Below are 22,244 nucleotides of genomic sequence, written 5' to 3' on the forward strand. Positions count from 1 at the left end.
TTAATTTCATCAATAACTGATTGATTTTTCACTGATTCATTCGTCCACGAACGATTCCCCTTTTCTAAGGTTATCGTTCGCGAACGAATTTAGACCAGTTTTCGGTTACAGAACTTCAACTGTTGATCTTATAAAATTTTATCGATCGTAATTGATTTTTCAGAGATTGATTAATTCGCAAACGATTTATTGGGAAGAAAAAACTCGTTCGTGAACGATTTACTCAGATGGGAAAAATCGTTCGCAAACGAATCATCCACAATTTTCATTAATGGATCAAAGAACTTTTTGTTTTACGTCTTGTCGTGTATCATCTGATTTAAATTTCAAATGATTCGTTCGTTCTCGAATGATTCGTCGTTTCTGAGTGAATCGTTCGCGAACGATTTAGGTCCAATTTTTAACGATACAACGTAGAACTAAAGTTCTCAAATTTCATAATTCCAGCTCATCAATAACTGATTGATTTTTTGATTCATTCGTTCGCGAACGATTTCCCCACTCTGGGTAAATCGTTCGCGAACGAATTGAGACCAGTTATTTATTACGGAACCGAAAATGTTGAGTTTCATAATTTCATCAATAACTGATTAATTTTTGACTGATTTATTCGTTCACGAATGATTACATTGCTGTGGGTGAATCGTTCGCGAACGAATTGAGACCAGTTTTTGATTACAGGTCTGCAAATACTAATTTTATAAATTTCATCTATTCCCTGTTTGATTTTTCAGAGATTGATTCGTTCCCAAATGATTTACTGGGAGGATGGGAGGAGAAAAGTCGTTCGTGAATGATTTGCTCAGATGGAAAAATCGTTCGCGAACGAATTGAGAGCAGTTTTCATAATTTCATCAATAACTGATTGATTTTTGACTGGTTTATCCGTTCGCGAATGATTTCATCACTCTTGGTGAATCATTCGCGACCGAATTGAGACCATGTTTTTGATTACAGGACTGCAGCTACTAATTTTATGAATTTAATCTATTTCCTGTTTGATTTTTCAGAGATTGATTCGTTCGCGAACGATTTGCTGGGAGGATGGGAGTAGAAAAGCCGTTCGTGAACGATTCACTCAGAGGGAAAAAATCGTTCGCGGAAACAAATCATCCACAATTTTTATTAATCGATGAACAAATTTTTTGTTTTCTCTTATATTTGATATGATCTGCAAGCGATTCAGTAGCTTTCGAATGATTTGTCGTTGCTGAACGAATCGTTCGCAAAAGAATCCTCTTCAATTTTTGTAGTCCAGGGACACCTCCCGAGCTAAAATTTTTGTGGGTCATTTCTAACTCAAAATAAAGGTCTCTGCTGAATTTGGTTCAAATCCGCCGACTTTTTTTTCGCGATCCATACATAATTGAATTTTCAAAACATTCTTGTTCCTGTCTTTTGAAAAACATACCATTCAATTCAGATCATTCTTTCAAAACTGCTTTCAAAGACCCAAAAATAAATTCAATTTTTACAAACATCCCTTCCTCGTCATGCATCCTAATTCATCTCCAATGTAAATTCTCCGCAATAGAGTACACACAATTTATGGCTGGGAAATCCATTCTAAAATACCATAATGCATATACGTAGACATTTCCACGACCGGAAATGAGAGAACGGAATTGGAAAAACATGTTGAGCTTTTTACGAGCTCTCGTTTGTTTACCATATACTACGTATGGTACATCTAGTCTATAAATAAGGCAACAATATACTTAATCACAAGTTTCGCATTATCTCGTAAGTTTGAAATTTTATCGTCGTTAATCATAATAAAGCTGGAAAAAGTAGGGGGGGGGTTGACGGGTTAGATTATACATTGATGTATTTCATGTATATAACATCCAAACAGTATTTAAAATGAAAAAAAAAACTAGCGATTCATTAAAGATTGAATAATTTTTTCCACCGAGAACCTAAATTAGTGTGTTTTTTTTTGCCTCTTAAAGGCGCTGTGTGTAGTAGGACTCGTAGAGTATATCGACAAAGAGCGAGTTTATTAAAGGGACACGATGCTATAAAAACTTGATTAATTAATACGACACTGGTATTCTCGATGTATAGAGAAGGTGAAGATGGCAGAGATGTAATTTGGGCCAGTGTATTGAAATTTCAACGGCGCCTGTTTTTATTCGTCGTTGAATTGGCAGAATGATGCTGATGATGATGATGGAGATGGTGATGGTGAAGATGAGTGAATCACGCTCACTCACGCGAGTTCGCTATAAATAAAGAGAAAAAGAGCGAATCTTCACGCGGAAGGTTAAGTGCGTCGTTTTCTAGTCACGATGATTCGGATCGATGGTTCGGTTGCTAAGGGTGATGTAGCGAACTAAGTGTCTACCTTTTTCCTCTTCCAAAACGTATGACAACTTATTGCGTCGGTGTTTTTTTTTCGCCTGTGTTCCTCTCTTACCCTGGCACACACTTTGTTTACCAGTACCCCAAAAAATTTCAACTTGAAACGCAGCACTCGTGTAAGTTTGGATAAAATTTAGTCTATTGTACGCCCTACACTCTACAATCTATCTCGCGTTGTAATTAACTGTTGCTGGGTGCTCGAATATGGGTTGAGATGAATAAGGTGGAATTTCGGTATTCGGGCGCCAGTCTATGCCATGGTAACCGATACTACGTGAGCTGCCTTAAGACCATCCAAGACCTGGTCGGCAATCCGGAAAAGCCCTTTTAATCCGAACAATTCGCCTCAGCTTCGTTTTCAATTGATAAATTATTCGCCGCGACCAATGAACCGAAATGTTTTACATCACATTTCACGTTTAGTAAACATTTTGTTGAGCAACGCCGCCATCCCATCAGCTCAGCTTGTACATATATAGCAGGCAGCACGCGTCGAAAAATAAAAAGCTCCGGTTATTTGGAAATTTCGGCGCGTGTGTTTTATTAATTTTAAAATATACGAGAGAACGTTTTATACCATTCGATGTACGTGCGTACTGCGCACGACGTTCGTTAAATAACCGACAACAATTTTTATCCTCGGAATACCTCTTCGCATACTTCATCAGTTACCGTAGAATAGTTTTATACTATCGTATGTGTTACGTCTCTGGTAGGGTTTTTGGGAATGAATAACGTTATATATGTACAACTTTTGTTCTCATCATTTATGTGGTAGAAACCTTCGTGCAGCATCCAGAACGATTGGAAGTTGATGGTATTTCATTAGAAATTTCAGAATTTGGCAAAAATCTTGGAAATGTAGCCTCCTCCCGCACTAGAAAAAAAACGAAGTTCAATTCGCACGTAGAAATTCAAAATTCAATTTTCTGTAACTTAGGTTGAGTCCTCAAACATTTTTCATTCAGACTTCAGAATTCCTCAAAGTCTTTCAAGCATCTCATTCAAAATGTCAGAATTTGCAGATTTTTTTTTGCAAATATTTCGAAAATTAAGTTCTTACCCCCCTCCCTCCTCACCACAAAACTGTCGACATCAGAATCGACGAATCATTCGAGAACAATTGAATCACTTTGAAATCAAATGAGATACTACACGACAAGACAAAATAAACAATCTTAAATCAATTATCTACCTAATAAAAAAAAAATTGCGGATGATTCATTTGCGAACGATTTTTTTCATCCCAGTAAATCGTTCGCGAACGAATCGCTCAGAAATGATGAATCATTCGAGAACGAACGAATCACTAGAAAATCAAATCGGATGATGCACGACAAGACGAAACTGAACACTCTTTGATCCAGTGATAAAAATTGTGGATGAATTGTTCGTTCTCGAACGATATCCTCAGAGCAGGGAAATCGTTCGCGAACGAATGCATCAGTGAAAAATTGATCAGTCGTTGATGAAATTAAATTCTGAAACTGGATCGTTTTAGCTCTATGTTCAATCGTCAGAAATTGGATCTAAATCGTTCGCGAACGATTCACTCACAAACGACGAATCATTCGAGAACGAATGAATCACTTGAAAATCAATTAATCGGATGACAAACGACAAGACTGAAGAAAACGTTCTTCGTTTCATCAATAAAAAATTAAAAATTGAGAATGATTCGTTTGCGAACGATTTGTTTCCTTCTGGTAAATCGTTTGCAAACGAATCAATCACTAAAAAAAATTAATTAAACATGGATGAAATGACAAAATTCCACAGTTTTGGCTCTGAAATCAAAAATTTGCCTCAAATCGTTCGCGAATGATCGGCTTAGAAACGACAAATCAATCGAGAACGAATGAATCACTTGAAAATCAAATCAGATGATACAAGACAAAACAAAACATTCTTTGAAGTTTGATTCATTAATAAAAGTTGTGGATGATTCGTTTGCGAACGATTTTTTCCTTCTGAGCAAATCGTTCGCGAACGAATCAATCGCTTGAAAATCAAATCAGATGATACATGACAAGACTAAACGGAACGTTCTTTGATCCATTTATAAAAATTAGGGATGATTCGTTCGCGAACGATTATTTTTCCTCCGCGAAAATCGTTCGCGAACGAACTAATCACTGAAACATCAATTATATACAGATGAAATGACACAATTCAGCAGTTTCAGAATAGTAATCAGAAACTGGTCTCAATTCGTTCGCGAACGATTCGCTCAGAAACGATGAATCATTCAAGAACGAACGAATCACTTGAAAATCAAATCAGATGGTACACGACAAAACTAAATGAACATTTTTTGATCAATTAATAAAAATTGTGGACGATTGGTTCGCAAACGATCTTTCCCCCTCTGAGTAAATCGTTCGCGAACGAACGAATCACTGAAAAATGATTTAAAAATACATAGATGAAATGATAAACATTCAGCAGTTGTGGCACTGTAGTCAAAAACTGGTCTCGATTCGTTCCCGAATGATTTGCTCAGAAACGTCAAATCATTCGAGAACGAACGAATCACTTGAAAATCAAATCAGATGATACACGACAAGACTAAACAGAACGTTATTTGATCCATTATTAAAAATTGTGGATGATTCGTTCGCGAACGATTTTTTACCCCTCTGAGTATCTCGTTCGCGAACGATTCGCTCAGAAACGTTGAATCATTCGAGAATGAACGAATCACTTGAAAATCAAATTAGATGATACACGACAAGACTAAAAAAAACATTCTTTGATTGATTAATAAAAATTGTGGAGGATTCGTTTGCGAACGATTTTTCCCCTCTGAGTAAATCGTTCACGAACGAATTAATCACTGAAAGATCAATTAAATATACGTGTAGATGAAATGCCAAAATTCAACAATTTTGGCACTGTAATCAAAACCTGGTCTGAATTCGTTCGCGAACGATTCGTTCAGACGACAAATCATATTCCAGAACGAATGAATCACTTGTAAATTAAAATATATGAACACGACAAGACAAAACAAAACGTTCTTGGATCCATCAATAAAAATTGTTGATAACTCGTTTGTGAACGATTTTTTTCCTCTGAGTGAATCGTTCACGAACGACTTTCCTCCTTCTAGTGAGTATATCGTTTGCGAACGAATCAATCACTGAAAAATCAATTACTTAATTATGATAAAATGATGAAACTCGACAGTTTCAGTGCTGTAATCAAAACTGGTCTCAATTCGTTCGCGAACGATTTACCCAGAGGTGGGAAAGTTTTTCTTTTATAATGTTTTACATTTGGAATTTGTTAGAGTAGGAAGTATATGCCTTAAAGCCACTGCCAATATTCGTCAATATAGCATACTCGTATGTCAACCCTTTACCAATCTGGTAACAATAGGCGTGGTCAAGGTGCTAATTTGGCTGGCTAGCCAAATTAGCTACCTAAACTCGTCGCAGTTCTTAAACGACACGAGTCGCGAATTGACAAGTTAAAAGTACCCTAAAATACAGGAGAGCTCAGGCCCTCGGTTAAAGGTTTTTTATAGTATTTCATACTATTAATTTGTTTAAGATATTAATTGTGTTAAGTTCTTTTTGCCTTTGTAACATTCGTGTTTGCAATTGTATTTTATTATTTGTGTAATACAAGTTCGAGTATGTAAGTGCGTAGTTATTTACTCGTGTACTTCTTTATGGTAAATAATCGTGTGATAATCTCATTCGCGCACCAAGCCGGGGTAAGTAATTCATTGACAGCTTCGCCTATCAATAATTCGTGTTTGAGAACATACCAAGTACATGACTCTGTGTGTTAATTCCAATTGAAGTGTACTTGGCGTGTCTATCTAGGATCACTCAATATAGATCAAATACTCTCTCGTTACCTTACGACAAAGTATCTATTCTATACTTTATTTATCAAATTTATCCCGTTTTTAATGAAATTTTGATTGCTCATAGCTACTTTAATTTCAAAGACCCTTTTTACTCCACTCAAAAAGTTACACCCAAAATCCTTTTTTGGGGGGGGGCTAATCTCTCCTTCCCTTCCTCCCTCCCCTCCCCTTCTCCTACCCTTCATTCCTTTTCCCGAATTGCAGAGACTTGAAAATGGAAATGGCATTGCTTGGATTGAAGATTTAAAAAATTGTATGATAAATATATCTGCCTTGATTCACGATGAGAAAAATAAGTATGTTCTTTCCAGATTGGGGTGGGGGGGGGGGGGGGGTTATGAGATAAAAGGGAGCATTTGATCGATAAAATGTAAGCTATAAAACCTTTTCGGTAAAAAATTTAGGTAATTTAGGTCAATTTTGCACATAACCAGATTTCGTACAAAAAAAATGCAAAAAAAGCTAATTTTTCAGAAGTCTCATCTCCCTTTCTGAGGGGGTGATGCTGCCCTTATATCACGAGATATTTCGAATTTATTGATCAGGGCAAAACTCTTGATCAAACAACCCAAAAATGCCTCATATTATAGGCACTTTTCTCACAGATAGGTAATTTTGATTGAATACCTGGCAAACATCGTATTTACGGCAAACTGGGTATGCAATTTTATTAACATCTAAGGCGGAAATTCTATATATTTTCACAGAAGTTCGAACCTAAAATGAACATCTCGATTCTTTGACTTCGCACATTTTTCTTTACGGGGTTCCTTCCATTGTTCAGTATTTTGACCACTGTTATTTTCGTCACAAGTCTCCAGAGAGGGTTGGGGCCTGGGGGATGAGAGGGGTAGACGAGTCTCGTAATTTTAACACATTTCGATGTCTTTATTTTGCAAAACATGTGAATTCGTGTTTTGAATTGTTTTCCTCAAATATCTCACACATCAGTTTTGCCAAAACATCGAAAAATATGAATTTGTGAATCCTGAGACATCTATTTTGAAACACAGTGGTGCCAATTTTTTAATCATAATCGTGAATTTAAAAGAAAAAAAAAAAAAAAATTGATAAGTTTCTGGCTGTTTTTGCCAATTTTTAAAGTGAGCAATTTTCAGCAGTTTTAGAACCTTATCTTTCGATGTGTTGGCTTAATTAATGCGAAATATTTATCGAATACAGTTTCCCATTTTTATCATTGATTTGGGATTTTGACATGAAGAGTCGAGTGTTCGAGATTTTTTTTTTCAAGGTGTACAAATAATTGTTTGTACAAACAGAAACAACGAATGAAAGTTTTTCAAAAACAATACATATATTTTTTTTAATACATTCCACTTGAAAAAAAAAACTTTCATCCGAATCGATAAAATCAGCAAAACTTTTCCTGGAATACAAAAACACAGCTCAACTCTACCATGTTATCACATTAAAAAGTGGGTTTAATCTGATATCAAAATGTGCTTTTTCATGCACATGTACTCGTATATAGTATTTAAAAGCAAATTCTACCAATTGTTTCCGTTTCCTGTTTCGTATTGTATCACAAAAATGGGTTTTCATTCATTATTACAATTTTGTTTGTACCTGCTCGAGTCAAAGAGCTCAGTATACAATACATGTAGGTAGGTATAACTATGATAGACGCACAAAAAGGAGGTAAATTTCGCAACTTCTCGCAGCTAATTTCGTATACAGCAACCTTTTGGCAAAAACGAAATCGATTCGGAGGGATTTCATTTCGCTTTTGAAAAGTTTTGACCAGTTGTTGTTTCTCTTTAAAATAATATACGCGTACGAGAAATAGAAACTTACCGAGTTGGAGGAAGTTTTTAGGTTATTACTAATGTTACGATGTGGTTTGTTTCGAACCTGGTTGCGTTATTCTGAACCCTGAACGTTACCGGAGTATTCATGGGCGAACTTTTTTTTTGAAGATTGTCCAAAAATGGCTATTTTAGAATTGAAAAAATCCAAAAGTGGCCACTTCAGAAGTATTTGAAAGCGATCACTTGGAAAATGAAGACCATTTCACTAAATTGACCCAGAATACTGAACCCCCAAGACAGCTTAAAAATTTGCCAGTTTATTTCAACAGCACAATAACGACTACTTTTTAAAAAATACATTCGAAAAAAAATTCCACGATAAAAGAGATATTTCATCAAACCCCAGTAAATTATCCAGTCTCGTTAATGCGGGCACATGAAAAAAAAAACATACGAATTATTTGGTCAATCAATTCGATGAAAAATTAGTATCTGGCAAAGAAAAGAGAGATGCCAAAGAAGTAAGAGATTTTGGCGAAGTATGTTTTGATTACCAAGCTCAGCGGCGGAAAAGGCGGCAAAACAGTTAGGAAAGTTTATTCGACAGCGTTGTAAAAAGATAAACAATTTTTTGTTACGCATCGAAAACTCGTGCAAGAGCAAAAATTCCACGCTTGCGATTCTATGTCGTTTTTATAAACGAACGAACCGATGCGATGGTTTTTTGGAACCATTCCAGTCGATAAAAAAAAGACCAAAAAGAAGTGAAAAAAAATCGCTTTTAAAATAACGTGAAAAAAATTTTACGAATTCGATGGTGATTCGAGGTTATGCTGGGATGGGGGGGGGGATTCCCTCCCTCTATGAGCAGTTGGAGAATTAACGAAATATAGCACGCACCCGGATCAAACCAGAGAGAATTTTTTCACGCTTTGGCTATTTCTATTGCTCGTTTATATCTGAGCTATTGGTGTTATGCTGGTGGTTTTATGCGTTAGGAAATCGTCGACTGTTGGGCGTTGTTTTTGGTGGTTTGTGACGCGGATTAAACGTTTCTTTTTTGCCTTACGCTTATCTCGAAATACGAGTACTCGTAGAGTATACGATAAGAATATACGAGTATTTGCGAATGTGGAATGTGAATGTTCATTTCGCAGCCGAAGCCAAAAGCGATGAATTTGATGCTGGGCGTGTATGGTGATTTAACAAGCTCGCACTTTAAGGTCTCACTCAGCTCGGGCCATAATTTGAATTTTCAATACACGCGGCATTGATTAATTTGAAAAGGAGACTTTGCTGCGGAATATACAGAGACGAATAATGGCCTCTGTGTTCTCATCGGTATCGCAAATTTACCGCTGTATATGCCGAGTGTACTGAGTTATAATCCCGCTGGTGATACGATTTACTCGGTTCCTTTTGAAATTTGCGCCGACTTTAGTGTAGGTACTCGTAGGTAGGTATACGAATAATAATGGTCATTTTGATATGCATATTTTTCTTCAGATATGTTTTAGTTCATAGTCTGCTTCTCGTGTCGACAATTTGTCTGGAATCGTAGATAGTAGATACCTACGTCGACATTGTTTTTTTGTCTAGTGTGTTTTTTGTGTTTGAATTTTTACCAATGTCAGTAACTCGCTATTGTATTTTTTCCTTGAAACTTGAGATATAGTTTCAAGGTTGTAGGAAAGAAAAATGACGAAGAATCCGCCAGCAAGGTTATGATTAGGTATTTATAATACCTTTTAGTGCGTGTATAGCTCACTGTTGGTCTCAATCTGAGAAAAGTTATTTTATTATACCCAAATATTCTCTGAAACTATCCAGCCATTTTTTATATACCTACGTATTGGATAAAATATGTGAATCAACAAGGAGGGAGTGGGAGGTAGATTAGTTTTTAAAAAAAAATGTTGAGTGTACTTGAGGACAAAAAGTTTTGTGTTGTAGTTTTTCTTGATGTCAATCAGGCTTTCATTCGGGTCTGGCATGACGACCTCCTTCACAAGTGATAGGTTTAATTCTGCCAGAGAACATAGGTAACCATGTGAAATTCCTCTATTCAAACTTCATGAATGCATATACCAAAATTCGACATCAGTATTGGAGAATACCGAAATACCAACACCACTTTGGGAACTGTATGCTAAATACCAATACCCGATACCAATACCGTTTATGTTTATCGGTATGCAGCCCTGTCTGTCAGAAACACTGATTTTAAACAGTGCCTGTCGCTACAACTGGTTTAAAACGGTGTCTGTCACTACCACCAGTTTTAGACAGTGTCTGTCACAAGCACTACTTTTAAACTGTGTCTGTCACTACCAACGGTTTTAAGCAGTGTCTATCACTAACACAGGCTAAAACAGGGTCTGTGACTACCATTGGTTTTTAACACTGTCTGTCACAAACACTGGTTTTAAACAGTGTCTGTCACTACCACTTGTTTTAAGCAGTGTCTGTCACAAACACTGGTTTTGAAACAGAGTAACTACCACTGGTTTTAAGCAGTGTCTGCCGCAAACACTGGTTTTAAACTGTGTATGTCACTACCACTGGCTAAAAACAGTGTCTGTCACTACGACTGGTTTTAAACAATGTCTGTCACTACCACTTGTTTTGAGCAATGTCTGTCACTACCACTGGTTTTAAACGGTGTCTGTCACTACCACTTGTTTTGAGTGGTGTCTGTCAAAAACACTGGTTTTAAACAGTGTCTGTCACTACCACAGGTTTTAAACAGTGTCTGCTGCAAACAATGGTTTGACAGAATGTCTGTAACTACCACTGGTTTTAAACAGTGTCTGTCTCTACCACTTGTTTTAAGCAGTGTCTGTCACAAACACTAGTTTTGAACAGTGTCTGTCACTACCACTGGTTTTAAGCAGTGTCTGTCGCAAACACTGGTTTTCAACAGTTTTTGTTTCAAACACTGGTTTTGAAACAGAGTAACTACCACTGGTTTTAAGAAGTTTCTGCGGCAAACACTGGTTTTAAACAGTGTCTGTCACTACCACTGGCTAAAAACAGTGTTTGTCACTACCACTGGTTTTAAGCAATGTCTGTCACTACCACTTGTCTTAAGCAGTGTCTGTCACTACCATTGGTTTCAAACAGTGTCTGTCACTACCACTGGTTTTAAACAGTGTCTGTCACTGCCATTGGTTTTAAACAGTATTTGTTACTACCATTGGCTAAAAACAGTGTCTGTCACTATCACTGGTTTCAAACAGTGTTTTTCACAAACACTGGTTTTAAACAGTGTTTTTCACAAACACTGGTTTTAAACAGGGTCTGTAACTACCATTGGTTTTTAACAGTGTCTGTCACAAACACTGGTTTTAAACAGTGTCTATCACTACCACAGGTTTTAAACAGTGTCTGCCGCAAACAATGGTTGGAAACAGTGTCTGTAACTACCACTGGTTTTAAACTGTGTCTGTCACTACCATTGGTTTTAAACAGTGTTTGTCACTACCATTGGCTAAAAACAGTGTCTGTCACTACCACTGGTTTCAAACAGTGTTTGTCACAAACGCTGGTTTTAAACAGTGTCCGTCACTACCACTTGTTTTAAGCAGTGTCTGTCACTACCACTTGTTTTGAGTAGTGTTGTGACTACCACTGGTTTTAAACAGGGTCTGTCACTACCATTGGTTTTTAACAGTGTCTGTCACTACCACTTGTTTTAAGCAGTGTCTGTCACTACCACTTGTTTTGAGCAGTGCCCGTCACTACCACTTGTTTTAAGCAGTGTCTGTCACTACCACTTGTTTTGAGTAGTGTTGTGACTACCACTGGTTTTAAACAGGGTCTGTCACTACCACTTGTTTTGAGCAGTGTCTGTCACTACCACTGGTTTTAAACAGGGTCTGTCACTACCATTGGTTTTTAACAGTGTCTGTCACTACCACAGGTTTTAAACAGTGTCTGCTGCAAACAATGGTTGGAAACAGTGTCTGTAACTACCACTGGTTTTAAACAGTGTCTGTCACTACCACTTGCTAAAAACAGTGTCTGCAACTACCACTGGTTTTAAACAGTGTCTGTCACTATACCACTGGTTTTAAACTGTGTCTGTCACTACCATTGGTTTCAAACAGTGTTTGTCACTACCATTGGCTAAAAACAGTGTCAGTCACTACCACTGGTTTCAAACAGTGTTTGTCACTACCACTTGTTTTAAGCAGTGTCTGTCACTACCACTTGTTTTGAGCAGTGTTGTGACTACTACTGGTTTTAAACAGGGTCTGTCACTACCATTGGTTTTTAACAGTGTCTGTCACAAACACTGGTTTTAAACAGTGTCTGTCACTACCACAGGTTTTAAACAGTGTCTGCCGCAAACAATGGTTGGAAACAGTGTCTGTAACTACCACTGGTTTTAAACAGTGTCTGTCACTACCACTTGCTAAAAACATTGTCTGCAACTACCACTGGTTTTAAACAGTGTCTGTCACTACCACTGGTTTTAAATAGTGTCTGTCACAAACACGGGATTTAAACAGTGTCTGTCAATACCACTTGTCTTATGCAGTGTCTGTCACAAACACTGGTTTTGAATAATTCCTATTTCAAACACTGGTTTCTGAGCAGAGTAACTACTACTGGTTTCAAGCAGTGTCTGTCACTACCACTGGCTAAAAACAGTGTGTGTCACTACCACTGGTTTTAAACAGTGTCTGTCAGCCGTCTAAAAATGTTCCAGGAGTTCCAGTTCACTGATTTTGTGAAGAATGTTTGTGGGAAGATCCCCCACACCCCCAAAATTGGAAAAATCCTGGTAGGGGGGACAAGGAAGGGTCCATTTTTGCAAAAAAAATTTGAATACGAGTGTATGATGTCCATTTGATTTTTATCTAGAAATATTAACACACGAAACTCAGTTTTAATTTTGTAAAAAATCATCATACTTGAAATTTTTATGAGTCTAGAGTTCTAAAAAGAGCATATAAATGTTTCAAAAACCTCATCTTCCAACTTCCTCAGTGGCCCAGTTGGTAAGGCAGGTGACTAGAGAGTGAGGGATTGCAGGTTCAAACCCCACCCCAGGCATGACATTTTTTTGATTTTCAAAATTTTTTGGGGCAGAATTCGTTGTTTTAGGAGGGTTTACGAGTAAGTAGCTGCCATTAGCATGTTTTTGTCATGATTTTCAGTGCAAAATGCGCAAATTTGCGCGTGTCACTAGTATTGACAAATGTTACTAGTCACTAGTAACGTCTGTCAGTAGTAGTGACGCTACTTGTCGAAAAAGTTACTAGTGTTTTTTTTTTTAGTAATGACGCTAGTAGTGATTTTCTATGAGGGATATTGTTAATTCTTATTAGAGTTTTGGCTCCGACTTTTCTAGGAGGGATGACTCGGTATATCGCCCCACTTACTCTCAGGAATTTATCTGACTTCTAATATAAAACTCGATCCACAGGAATTGTTTCAAAATTGTAGGCCTCGCCTCCCCCCCCCCCTTCAAAGGAGGGAGGAGCTCTGGTGGCCCTTGTTCTCAAAAACTTCATTTTGTTCCTTGTTCCTTAAATTTATCATGCCAAAATTCATGCTTTTTTCAACAATTTCTTCTGTTTTTTAAGGGGTAAATACGTGGGGAGGGGAGTAACACAAAAACTGTTGATATTTTTGAGTTCAGCGCGAAATTTTAGCTCATTTTGACAGGTTACATGACCACTTTTGAAAAAAAATTGCGCAAGTTGGTATTTTTTGATAAAAAGTCGAACATGAAAAAATTTGAAAATCGATTACGACGAGATAAGCTGGTCGAATTTCATGTGAATATGGTGATTTTGGAATGGTAAAGGTGCATTTCCGCCCCCCACCCGTATACAGGGTGCCCAGAAATATCGAGTACCCCTAGAAAAGTTTTCTACTAAAATACTTTGGTTGGTCACAGTGAATGATAATAATGATAGCACATGATTGGTTGTTGGACTGGAGAGATAAGATTCCACCAATCGTATGTATCTATTTCACGTTGCCAACCTATATTTTTAATGAAAAACTTTCTTAGGGGTACTCGATATTTCTGGGCACCCTGTATATCAGGAACTAGGTTGGAAAACGTTGGAAAAATGGGCGAAAATTGCGTTTGGGGTTGCATAACTTCTGATTATGCAGGAGGCTGGTATGAAATTTTGTGTTTTCGGCATCCCAAGACACTAGGCTATCCATCTCCCGGCGAATTTTTGTTCCCCTTCTAGGTCGAAAAATTGGGGCAGATGTAACAACTTGACACATGTTGTAAAAGTGACACAGCTGAATAACATAAAAACTACTAGCGCTATCTATGTTGAAGGAGCCTCCAGCTAATTTTTGAAAGTTGAAATTTCCACGAAATTTTACTCAATGAAGTTGGAAAGCTAAAATTGATTGTACTTTATACTCTGATTTTAACACGATGGGTAGATTGAAGGTGGTGTTAAGCCATTCTGGAGCCTCAAATTTCCAAAAAGTGTCATTAAAAGTGACCAAATCATACCCAGTGTATGGCTGATGGAGCGAGGTATCAAAACGGCCTTGAACCACCTCCAATCGACTCAGTCTGCTGAAATTAGGGTACCTATGAAGTAAATTTCAGCTGTTCATACTTCGTTGGGTAAAATTTTGTGTAAATTTAAACATTCAAAAATTTGCGAATTGCTTCAGAACTAAGTAGGTACTTAAAACGGTTTGAAACCGTTTTCAATCAATTTTTAAACCGGTTCAAAAAGAATTAAAGAGGACCCCAAAATACATCACCAGCTACAAAGTTCAGGAGACAAAATTCATTTTTCGAATTTTGGCGAAATGGTGAAGTTTTACAAATTCAAATTAGGACCAAAATCAGAAAAAATTGAAATGTCAGCAAATTGACCTTTAACAAAAGTAGGGTGAATTTCGATTAATTTAGGCACGTATTATCAAAATCTGGGATTTCGATTTCTATATTTTTTCAAAAGTAAGTAATATGCACCTAAATTGCTCGAATGGATTACAAAGATGGTATAAACTCCGAGTCAATTGCTGCTTTTGAATTTCATCCTATTTAGAGCGTTTTTTTCCAAAACTGGAGAATCCGAAAATCTGTCGGACCATCCAGAATGGTTCGAAACTGTCACCAATCGACTCGATAGGTCGAAAATAGGGTACAAATCAAATTTCACTTGAGATACGCGGATTTGGCTCTTATAATATGAATCATTGGAAAAAGAAATATTAAGCATATCATTGGTATCAACAGTATCATTAGACAATTACTTATCTGAATAATTTGCAAATGAAAAAGTGGGAGTATTAGATAAATAAATTAGAATATTCATTACGTACATGCTATGAAATTGAGTCGAATTAAGTTATCAACGATATAGTTTTATCAATTTTTTCAAATAGGTATTTAGTTATATTTTAAAGCGTAGATAAACGTGATTTTTGATCTGATTTTCATTTTACTCTTTGCTAACATACGAGTATGAGCATAAAATTACCCGCATTTCAGATTTTACTCGGTTTTTGGTTGGTCAATAATGTGCAAAATGAAAGTGGTGGACAGACGTCTGCAAAAAGCTTTTCTGATGAGTTTAAAGAATACATTGAACAACAGAATCTATCTTTGACTCCTGGCAGCTCCATTCATGACGTGTTTAAGAATATTTTTCATAATGCACGTATTTTGGAGGATCAGAATCGTATTTTGGTAGATCAGAAGCGTGATTTGGAGAATGACAAAGCCTGTTTAAAAAAAGAACTCAACTTTTGGCAAAAAGAGTTTCAAGAACAAAGTAAATTCATGGTAAGCCCACAACCACTCCTATTCATTCATATCTTCAAGTTTAATCAAACATTAACTACACAAATATCGATCTTGTTCTACACAGCCTCACGTTTACTTCATCTGTGCCATGAACTTCATACTGACCAGAGGAACGGAGATTTTCAAAAACATAGCCGGTGTTAGGTATCTTGTATTATGTACCCCTTTAAAACCATGGCCACCCCGTATACAAAAATTACGCCGAGAAAAAGACGAATACGATGAAGAAAAACCAGGCCGAATGTACTTGAAACGCCTAGGTCAAAAAAGAAAGAAATCAGATTTCGAATCTTACAACAAGTGGTTCACTTACGTGACAGAAAATCCTATATTTTTATCGTTCCACAAAGATGGGAAAAATATAAGCGACGATGAATGGAAAAACCTTACTAGGAAGTGGAGGACTGTTGCTTTCCATCTGCAAGGAAACTTGACCCAATATTATAACAGATTGGATCCAAAAATCAGGAAAGAGAGGTACGACGACGATTTGAGAAACTTTTTGCATACGTTTTCGGCTGTAATTCAGCGTGGGCATAGATTATCGTGTTATTTTCTCGACTCGATGCATTCCAAGATTCTGGCAGAGTTGAATAATGTGTATCCGAATGGAACGAGGGTCTTTTTAGAAACAGCTTTTGGAAATGTTGAACCGAACTGGTATTTTTCCATGGAACATATCGATATGTTCAACGTGTTGATAAATGCTACACATAATGAGCCTGTGGGGGAAGAAATTGATTATATGTTTCCCGCCTTAAAGATACGGTTATCTGAAGAAGATGATGGGTTTATTTTGCCGGGTAAGAAGGATTGTTGGAAAGCGTCCATTTCAGTATTAGCAACACCTTTGAAGTAATTACCTATAGTATGTCTAGTTATCTACAGATCTTACTAGTTTTGCTGTCTATATCGATGATTTATTGTAGATACTTTTTTGTTTTCGTTCTCATGTTCTCGTTTTTTTTTTTTTTACTTGACAATAAAGTTATCAGGCCGGGCGGTAGCACGGCGAGGGGGTTGGGAAAAAGAACGTCGCCGCTACCGCAAACGCCTATTCTTCCGAGACCAACAAACGCGAAAATTAGTACCTTCAGATTTCATTTGTATATTCCTAAGAAGAGAAGTGACCAAATTTTTGACCCAAATAAACGGGAAATCGATAAAGGAGATCATAAAATATACCACCTGTCAAAATTTCAGATGCTGAAATTCATTTTTAGATTTTTGGAAAATTTTTGAAAATTCAAGGGGCAAAAATTAGAAAAAATCAAAATTTCAAAAAATTGACCTAGAAAGCTGAAATTTGGTTTATACTCTAATTTCGACCTCCTGAGACGATTGATGACGGTTTCGAACCGTTCTGGAGCCTCCAGCGCATTTCAGGTTTCTCCAGTCTTCAAAAAAACACTGTAAACAGGACGAAAATTAAATTTAGAACCTATAAACTCGGATTTTCAACAATTTAATGACCTTTTTGATCGATTTAGGAACGTATTATCAAAAATTTTTTCAGTTCAAATCTAAAATTTTCTCCAGTAATTATTTTCGAAAAAAATTCCCAAAATCATCATTCGCGAAGCTACGTATATTTTCTGTAATCAAGTTAGGTATAAGTACTGTGAGTTGTGATACTCAAAAATAATCGTAATTGAGCCATGTCGAAGCCTCCAGCGAGTTTCTCATTTTCTCCAGAGATTTCAAATTGCCTCAGAAGGGTGAAAATAGAGTTTTAATACCAATAACTTTGGTTGGTTCTAACTGGATTTCTTTCAGCCGTCTAAAAAGATTCCAGGAGTTCCAGTTTCACTGATTTTTTGAAGAACGTTTGTGGGAAGATTCTCCCCCCCCCTCATTGGAAAAATTGAATCTCAAAAACCGGCATACCACGATCAATTTTTTTTCCAAGATATCGTCATCTGTGTCTGAATGATTGCCTGGCACGAAAATAATTTCAATTAGGTAGGTAGCTAATTTTGAAGCCTCTATCGAGTTCTTAATTTTTTCCAGAAATTTCAAATTTCTCAGGAAGGGTCAAAAATGAACTTTTAACACCTATAACTTTGATCGGTGCTGATCTTTTGACCATTTAACCTGGTTATGCCAAATTTCAGAAGTGCTAGTTCAAAATTAAATTGGCCAATTTGTAGATTTTAGAAATAAATTCAAAAATACAAAATAAAAAAATAAAAAACGACATACGTACTTTGAGCAGTTTTTCAAAAAGATTTCACCTTCTGTATCTAAATGATCGTAAGTCGTGAAAAGGATTGCGATTAGTCAATTTTGGAGCTTCCAGCCAGTTTCTAATCATCTACAGAAATTTCAAAATGTTCTGAAAAGGCCAAAAATGAACTTTAGCTCTAGAAACTTTGGTTGGTGTTTCTTGAACCCCTTCGAGTCTTGGCAAATTTTTGAAAATTCAAATTTGGGACAAAAAACCAAAATCTCAACAAATCAATCTAGAATACTGAAATTCGGTTTATACCCTATTTTTGACCCCCTGAGTCGATTTATGACTGTTTCGAACCGTTCTGGAGCCTCCAGCGGATTTTAGATTTTTCCAGTTTTCGAATAAAACGCTGCGAGTAGCGTGAAAATGATATTCATTGCCCATAAACTCGAATTCATCATCGTTGCAACCCTTTCATCAATTTAGGCACGTGTAATTGCCATCTTTTTTTTCCAGTTCAAATCTAAACTTTTCTCCAGTCGAGATTATTTTTGAAAAAAATACAAATATCATCGTTCGCGAACTCGCGAACAAAACAATCCGAAATTCGGTTTGTACTCTATTTTTGGACTCCGGAGTCGATCTCCAACAGATTTTCGAAATTTCCAGTTATCGAAAAAACGTTATAAATGGGATGAAAATGAAATTCAGTAGAGCTATCTACTCGGAGTCATATCGAAATATTTTTGGACCACTTCGAATCCAAAACATTCTCCTGTGATTATTTTTGAAAAAATGAAGGATTCAGCATCCACTGGAAGCTTCAGATCAGTTCTGAACCATCATCAATGGACTCTGAGAGGGTTAAAAATCAGGCATACGTACAAACTAAATTTCAAATTTTTTTGTTCTCGCGTTCAAAAACGATGAATTTTGCATTTTTTTTTCAAAAATTATCACTGGAGAAAACTTTGTATTTGGACTTGCCCGAAAATATTTTAGTAATACGTGTCTAAATTGATCGGAAGGGTCGCACAGATTTTGAATCCGAGTTCATATAGGTGCTGAATTTTATTTTCACCCTATTTAAAAATTGACACTTTTGACTAAGTATTTTTTCAAAGGTTCAAACATTGTGACTATTTCGTCAAAAATTAACACTTTTTGACTATTTTGTCAACATTTGACACCTTTTGACTACTTTTTTCAAAAATTGACACTTTTTGACGATTTATTCAAAAATTGATACTTTTTGACTATTTTTTCAAAGATTACACTTTTTGACTATTTTGCCATTTTTTGATTATTTTTATCGTAAATTGACACTTTTTGACAATTTTTTCAAAGATCACACTTTTTGACTATTTTGCCAAATATTGACACTTTTTGACTATCTTGCCAAACATTGAAACTTTTTGAATATTTTTTCAAAGATAACACTTTTTGTCTATTTTGCCAAAAATTGACACTTTTGACTATTTTTTTAAAGATTGAAACTTTATGACTATTTTGTCAAAAATTAACACTTTTTTACTATTTTGTCAAAATTTGACACTTTTTGACTACTTTTGTCAAAAACTACATTTTTCGACAATTTATTCGAAAGTTGACACGTTTTGACTATTTTATCAAAGATTACACTTTTTGACTATTTTGCCAAAAGTGGACACTTTATGACTAATTTGTCGAAAATTGTGACTTTTTGACTTTTTTGCCAAAAATTGACACTTCTAGACTATTTAGCCAAAAATTGACAATTTTAGACTATTCTGTCAAAAATTGACACTTTTTGACTATTTTGTCAAAAATTGACACTTTTTGACTATTTTGTCAAAAATTGACAATTTTAGACTATTTTGCCAAAAACTGACAATTTTAGACTATTCTGCCAAAAATTGACACTTGACTATCAAAAATTGACAATTTTAGACTATTTTGCCAAAAATTGATACTTTTTGACCATTTTGTCAAAAATTGACTTTTTTAGACTGTTTTGTCAAAAATTGACACTTTTTGACTGTTTTGTCAAAAATTGACACTTTTTGACTATTTTGTCAAAAATTGACAATTTTTGACTATTTTGTCAAAAATTGACAATTTTGGACTATTTTGCCAAAAACTGACAATTTTAGACTATTCTGCCAAAAATTGACACTTGACTATCAAAAATTGACAATTTTAGACTATTTTGCCAAAAATTGATACTTTTTGACCATTTTGTCAAAAATTGACTTTTACCGACTTTTCTTAAGAAAAGTGGAGTACTGTATTTGTTGCGATGGTGGAAGTTGGGTCGGGGAGTGACTTTTCTTTACGTTTTGAGGGTCTGGGATCACGATACGACCATTCCCGAAAATTCAGGTTTCCTTATATAAGGTTTATATATATATATATATATATATATATAAATATTCTAGGGGGCAAACTCGTAACCTTTTTCTTGATTAAACAGCAAACTCATAACGTTTTGACAAACTCGTAACCTTTTTAGGACGTGACTTTTCGATGAGGTGCCATATGAATCTACAAGGTGTGGGGAGTCTACTGGCAAAGTTTGAGCAGGGACGTGAGATTGCTGTTCATACACTTTCACATTTTACTCAATTTTCAAATGAGTACATAGCCTAATTAATATGTACCAGAACATGAGGAAAAGGTGCTTATTGCCAATTTGCCACAAATCATTTTTTTACGTTCTTTTTGGTGATTTTGGTGGTTGAAGATGTCCTCTTTCACATGGCGTGGTCAAAAATCGTCTAAAATAAATTTTTAACTGCTCAATTTTAATTTAGAGTTGATTATACAGGTCGGAATTTTCGTGTTTTTCAATCTAAACATTGATTTTATGGGAAAAGTATGCATCCTAGGAGAAAAATGCAGTGAAGGAAATTGTAGAGAATAAAATTTCCTTTCTGCTTAAAGCTGGTTATTTTTCTGTAGGATGCTTTGTTGAAAAAGTATTTGCGAAAAACAGAGACGTATGGGACTTTGAAAAAAAAGCTTTTCTGAAAAATTGATGTTTCGGCAATGAGATACCTCTCCACAGGTCACCCAAAAATCAAGTTAACGAATATAACGCGGCCTAACATCGAGTACTATCAGGCCTATGGGGTGCCGCGTCGAGCGCATGCAGAGCAACGAAGTTATAGAGGGGTCTTGAGATTGCTGTTTATACAAAACGTTACGAGTTTGCCTGTATGCGGCTATATATATATATATAAAAGTTTTTTTTGGTTTTTTCGATATAACTCAAAAGCTGTAAACTTTTGGATCGTGGTGATAATTTTGGTTTGTAGGGACGGTAAAGGCCTAGTTGTATGCAAAGTTTCATCAAAATTGGTTCAGCCGTTTTCTAGATATTGAATTTTGAAAAATTGTGAAAAAAAAGTTTAAAGTTCAATAACCTCGAAAACTTTGAACTTTTGGAGCATGATGGTTATGTCAAAAAATCGGGCTTGTAACCTAGTTATAAGATTATAAATTTGATCAAAATCGGTTCAGCCGTTCCTGAGAAATTTCATTTTTAATGAATTTTGTGCAAAGTCACCCCGCAAATTTTGTCGCTCGATAAACGCTGAAGCTGCGAACTTTTGAAACATGCTGATGATGACAAAATGTTAGGCAAGTATCCAACGGATGAAAATTCAAATTTCATCAAAATCGGTTAAGCTGTTCTTGAGTAATTAATTTTTAAAGTTGATGATTTTTTCAATGTGCCATCTTATCAAATAAAATTATCGATTTTCGTATTATTTCGAAATTCAAATATTCGCGGATGAATTTTTGGAAATTCGAGTTCGACAAAAAATCGAGGATATTTTTATTGATACAATGTACGTTTAAACGATACGTTTATCGATCAATTTCACGAAAATAGAAATGAAAATTTATCGAATTTCTTATTTCAAATAGGTAGTCAACATGTATACCTTTCGGTGGACCTGTGGCGAAGGAGTTGGCTTGGTGAGCGGGTGGTACACAGTTCAAATCTTACCCCAGGAGCAAATTTTTTTAACGATTTTTGACAGAAAATGTTGGAATTTTATCGATTTTTTTATTTCGAATGTACGCGGATCAATTTTGGACTCGATAATTACTCGATATATTCGCGAATAATTAACCAAAAATTAATTAAATGGATTTTTGACAGAAAATGTTGAAATTTATCGATTTTCTTATTTCGAATGTACGCGGATCAATTTTGGACTCGATAATTACTCGATATATTCGCGAATAATTAACCAAAAATTA

The 22,244-nt window shown here is 35.8% G+C and overlaps 2 protein-coding genes across 5 annotated transcripts in view; both read left to right on the plus strand.

The window, feature by feature from the left end:
• LOC135847388 (inactive dipeptidyl peptidase 10-like) overlaps positions 1-22,244 on the plus strand; it is a 601,135-nt gene that overhangs the window by 509,114 nt on the left and 69,777 nt on the right. The window lies entirely within an intron of this gene.
• On the plus strand, positions 15,376-16,818 carry LOC135847431 (uncharacterized). The gene is made up of 2 exons (XM_065366953.1): positions 15,376-15,799; positions 15,885-16,818. Exons 1-2 carry the CDS (start codon positions 15,479-15,481, stop codon positions 16,677-16,679), a joined length of 1,116 nt encoding a protein of 371 aa, XP_065223025.1. The 5' UTR covers positions 15,376-15,478; the 3' UTR covers positions 16,680-16,818.

Source organism: Planococcus citri, chromosome 1, assembly GCF_950023065.1.
Source record: "Planococcus citri chromosome 1, ihPlaCitr1.1, whole genome shotgun sequence".
Lineage (NCBI taxonomy): Eukaryota > Metazoa > Arthropoda > Insecta > Hemiptera > Pseudococcidae > Planococcus > Planococcus citri.

Bases quoted from the DNA above. Each gene is read 5' to 3' on its own strand.
- LOC135847431 (XM_065366953.1), top strand. From the start codon at position 15,479: ATGAGCATAAAATTACCCGCATTTCAGATTTTACTCGGTTTTTGGTTG. The intron at 15,800-15,884 runs GTAAGCCCACAA...TGTTCTACACAG, and splicing joins AAGAACAAAGTAAATTCATG to CCTCACGTTTACTTCATCTG.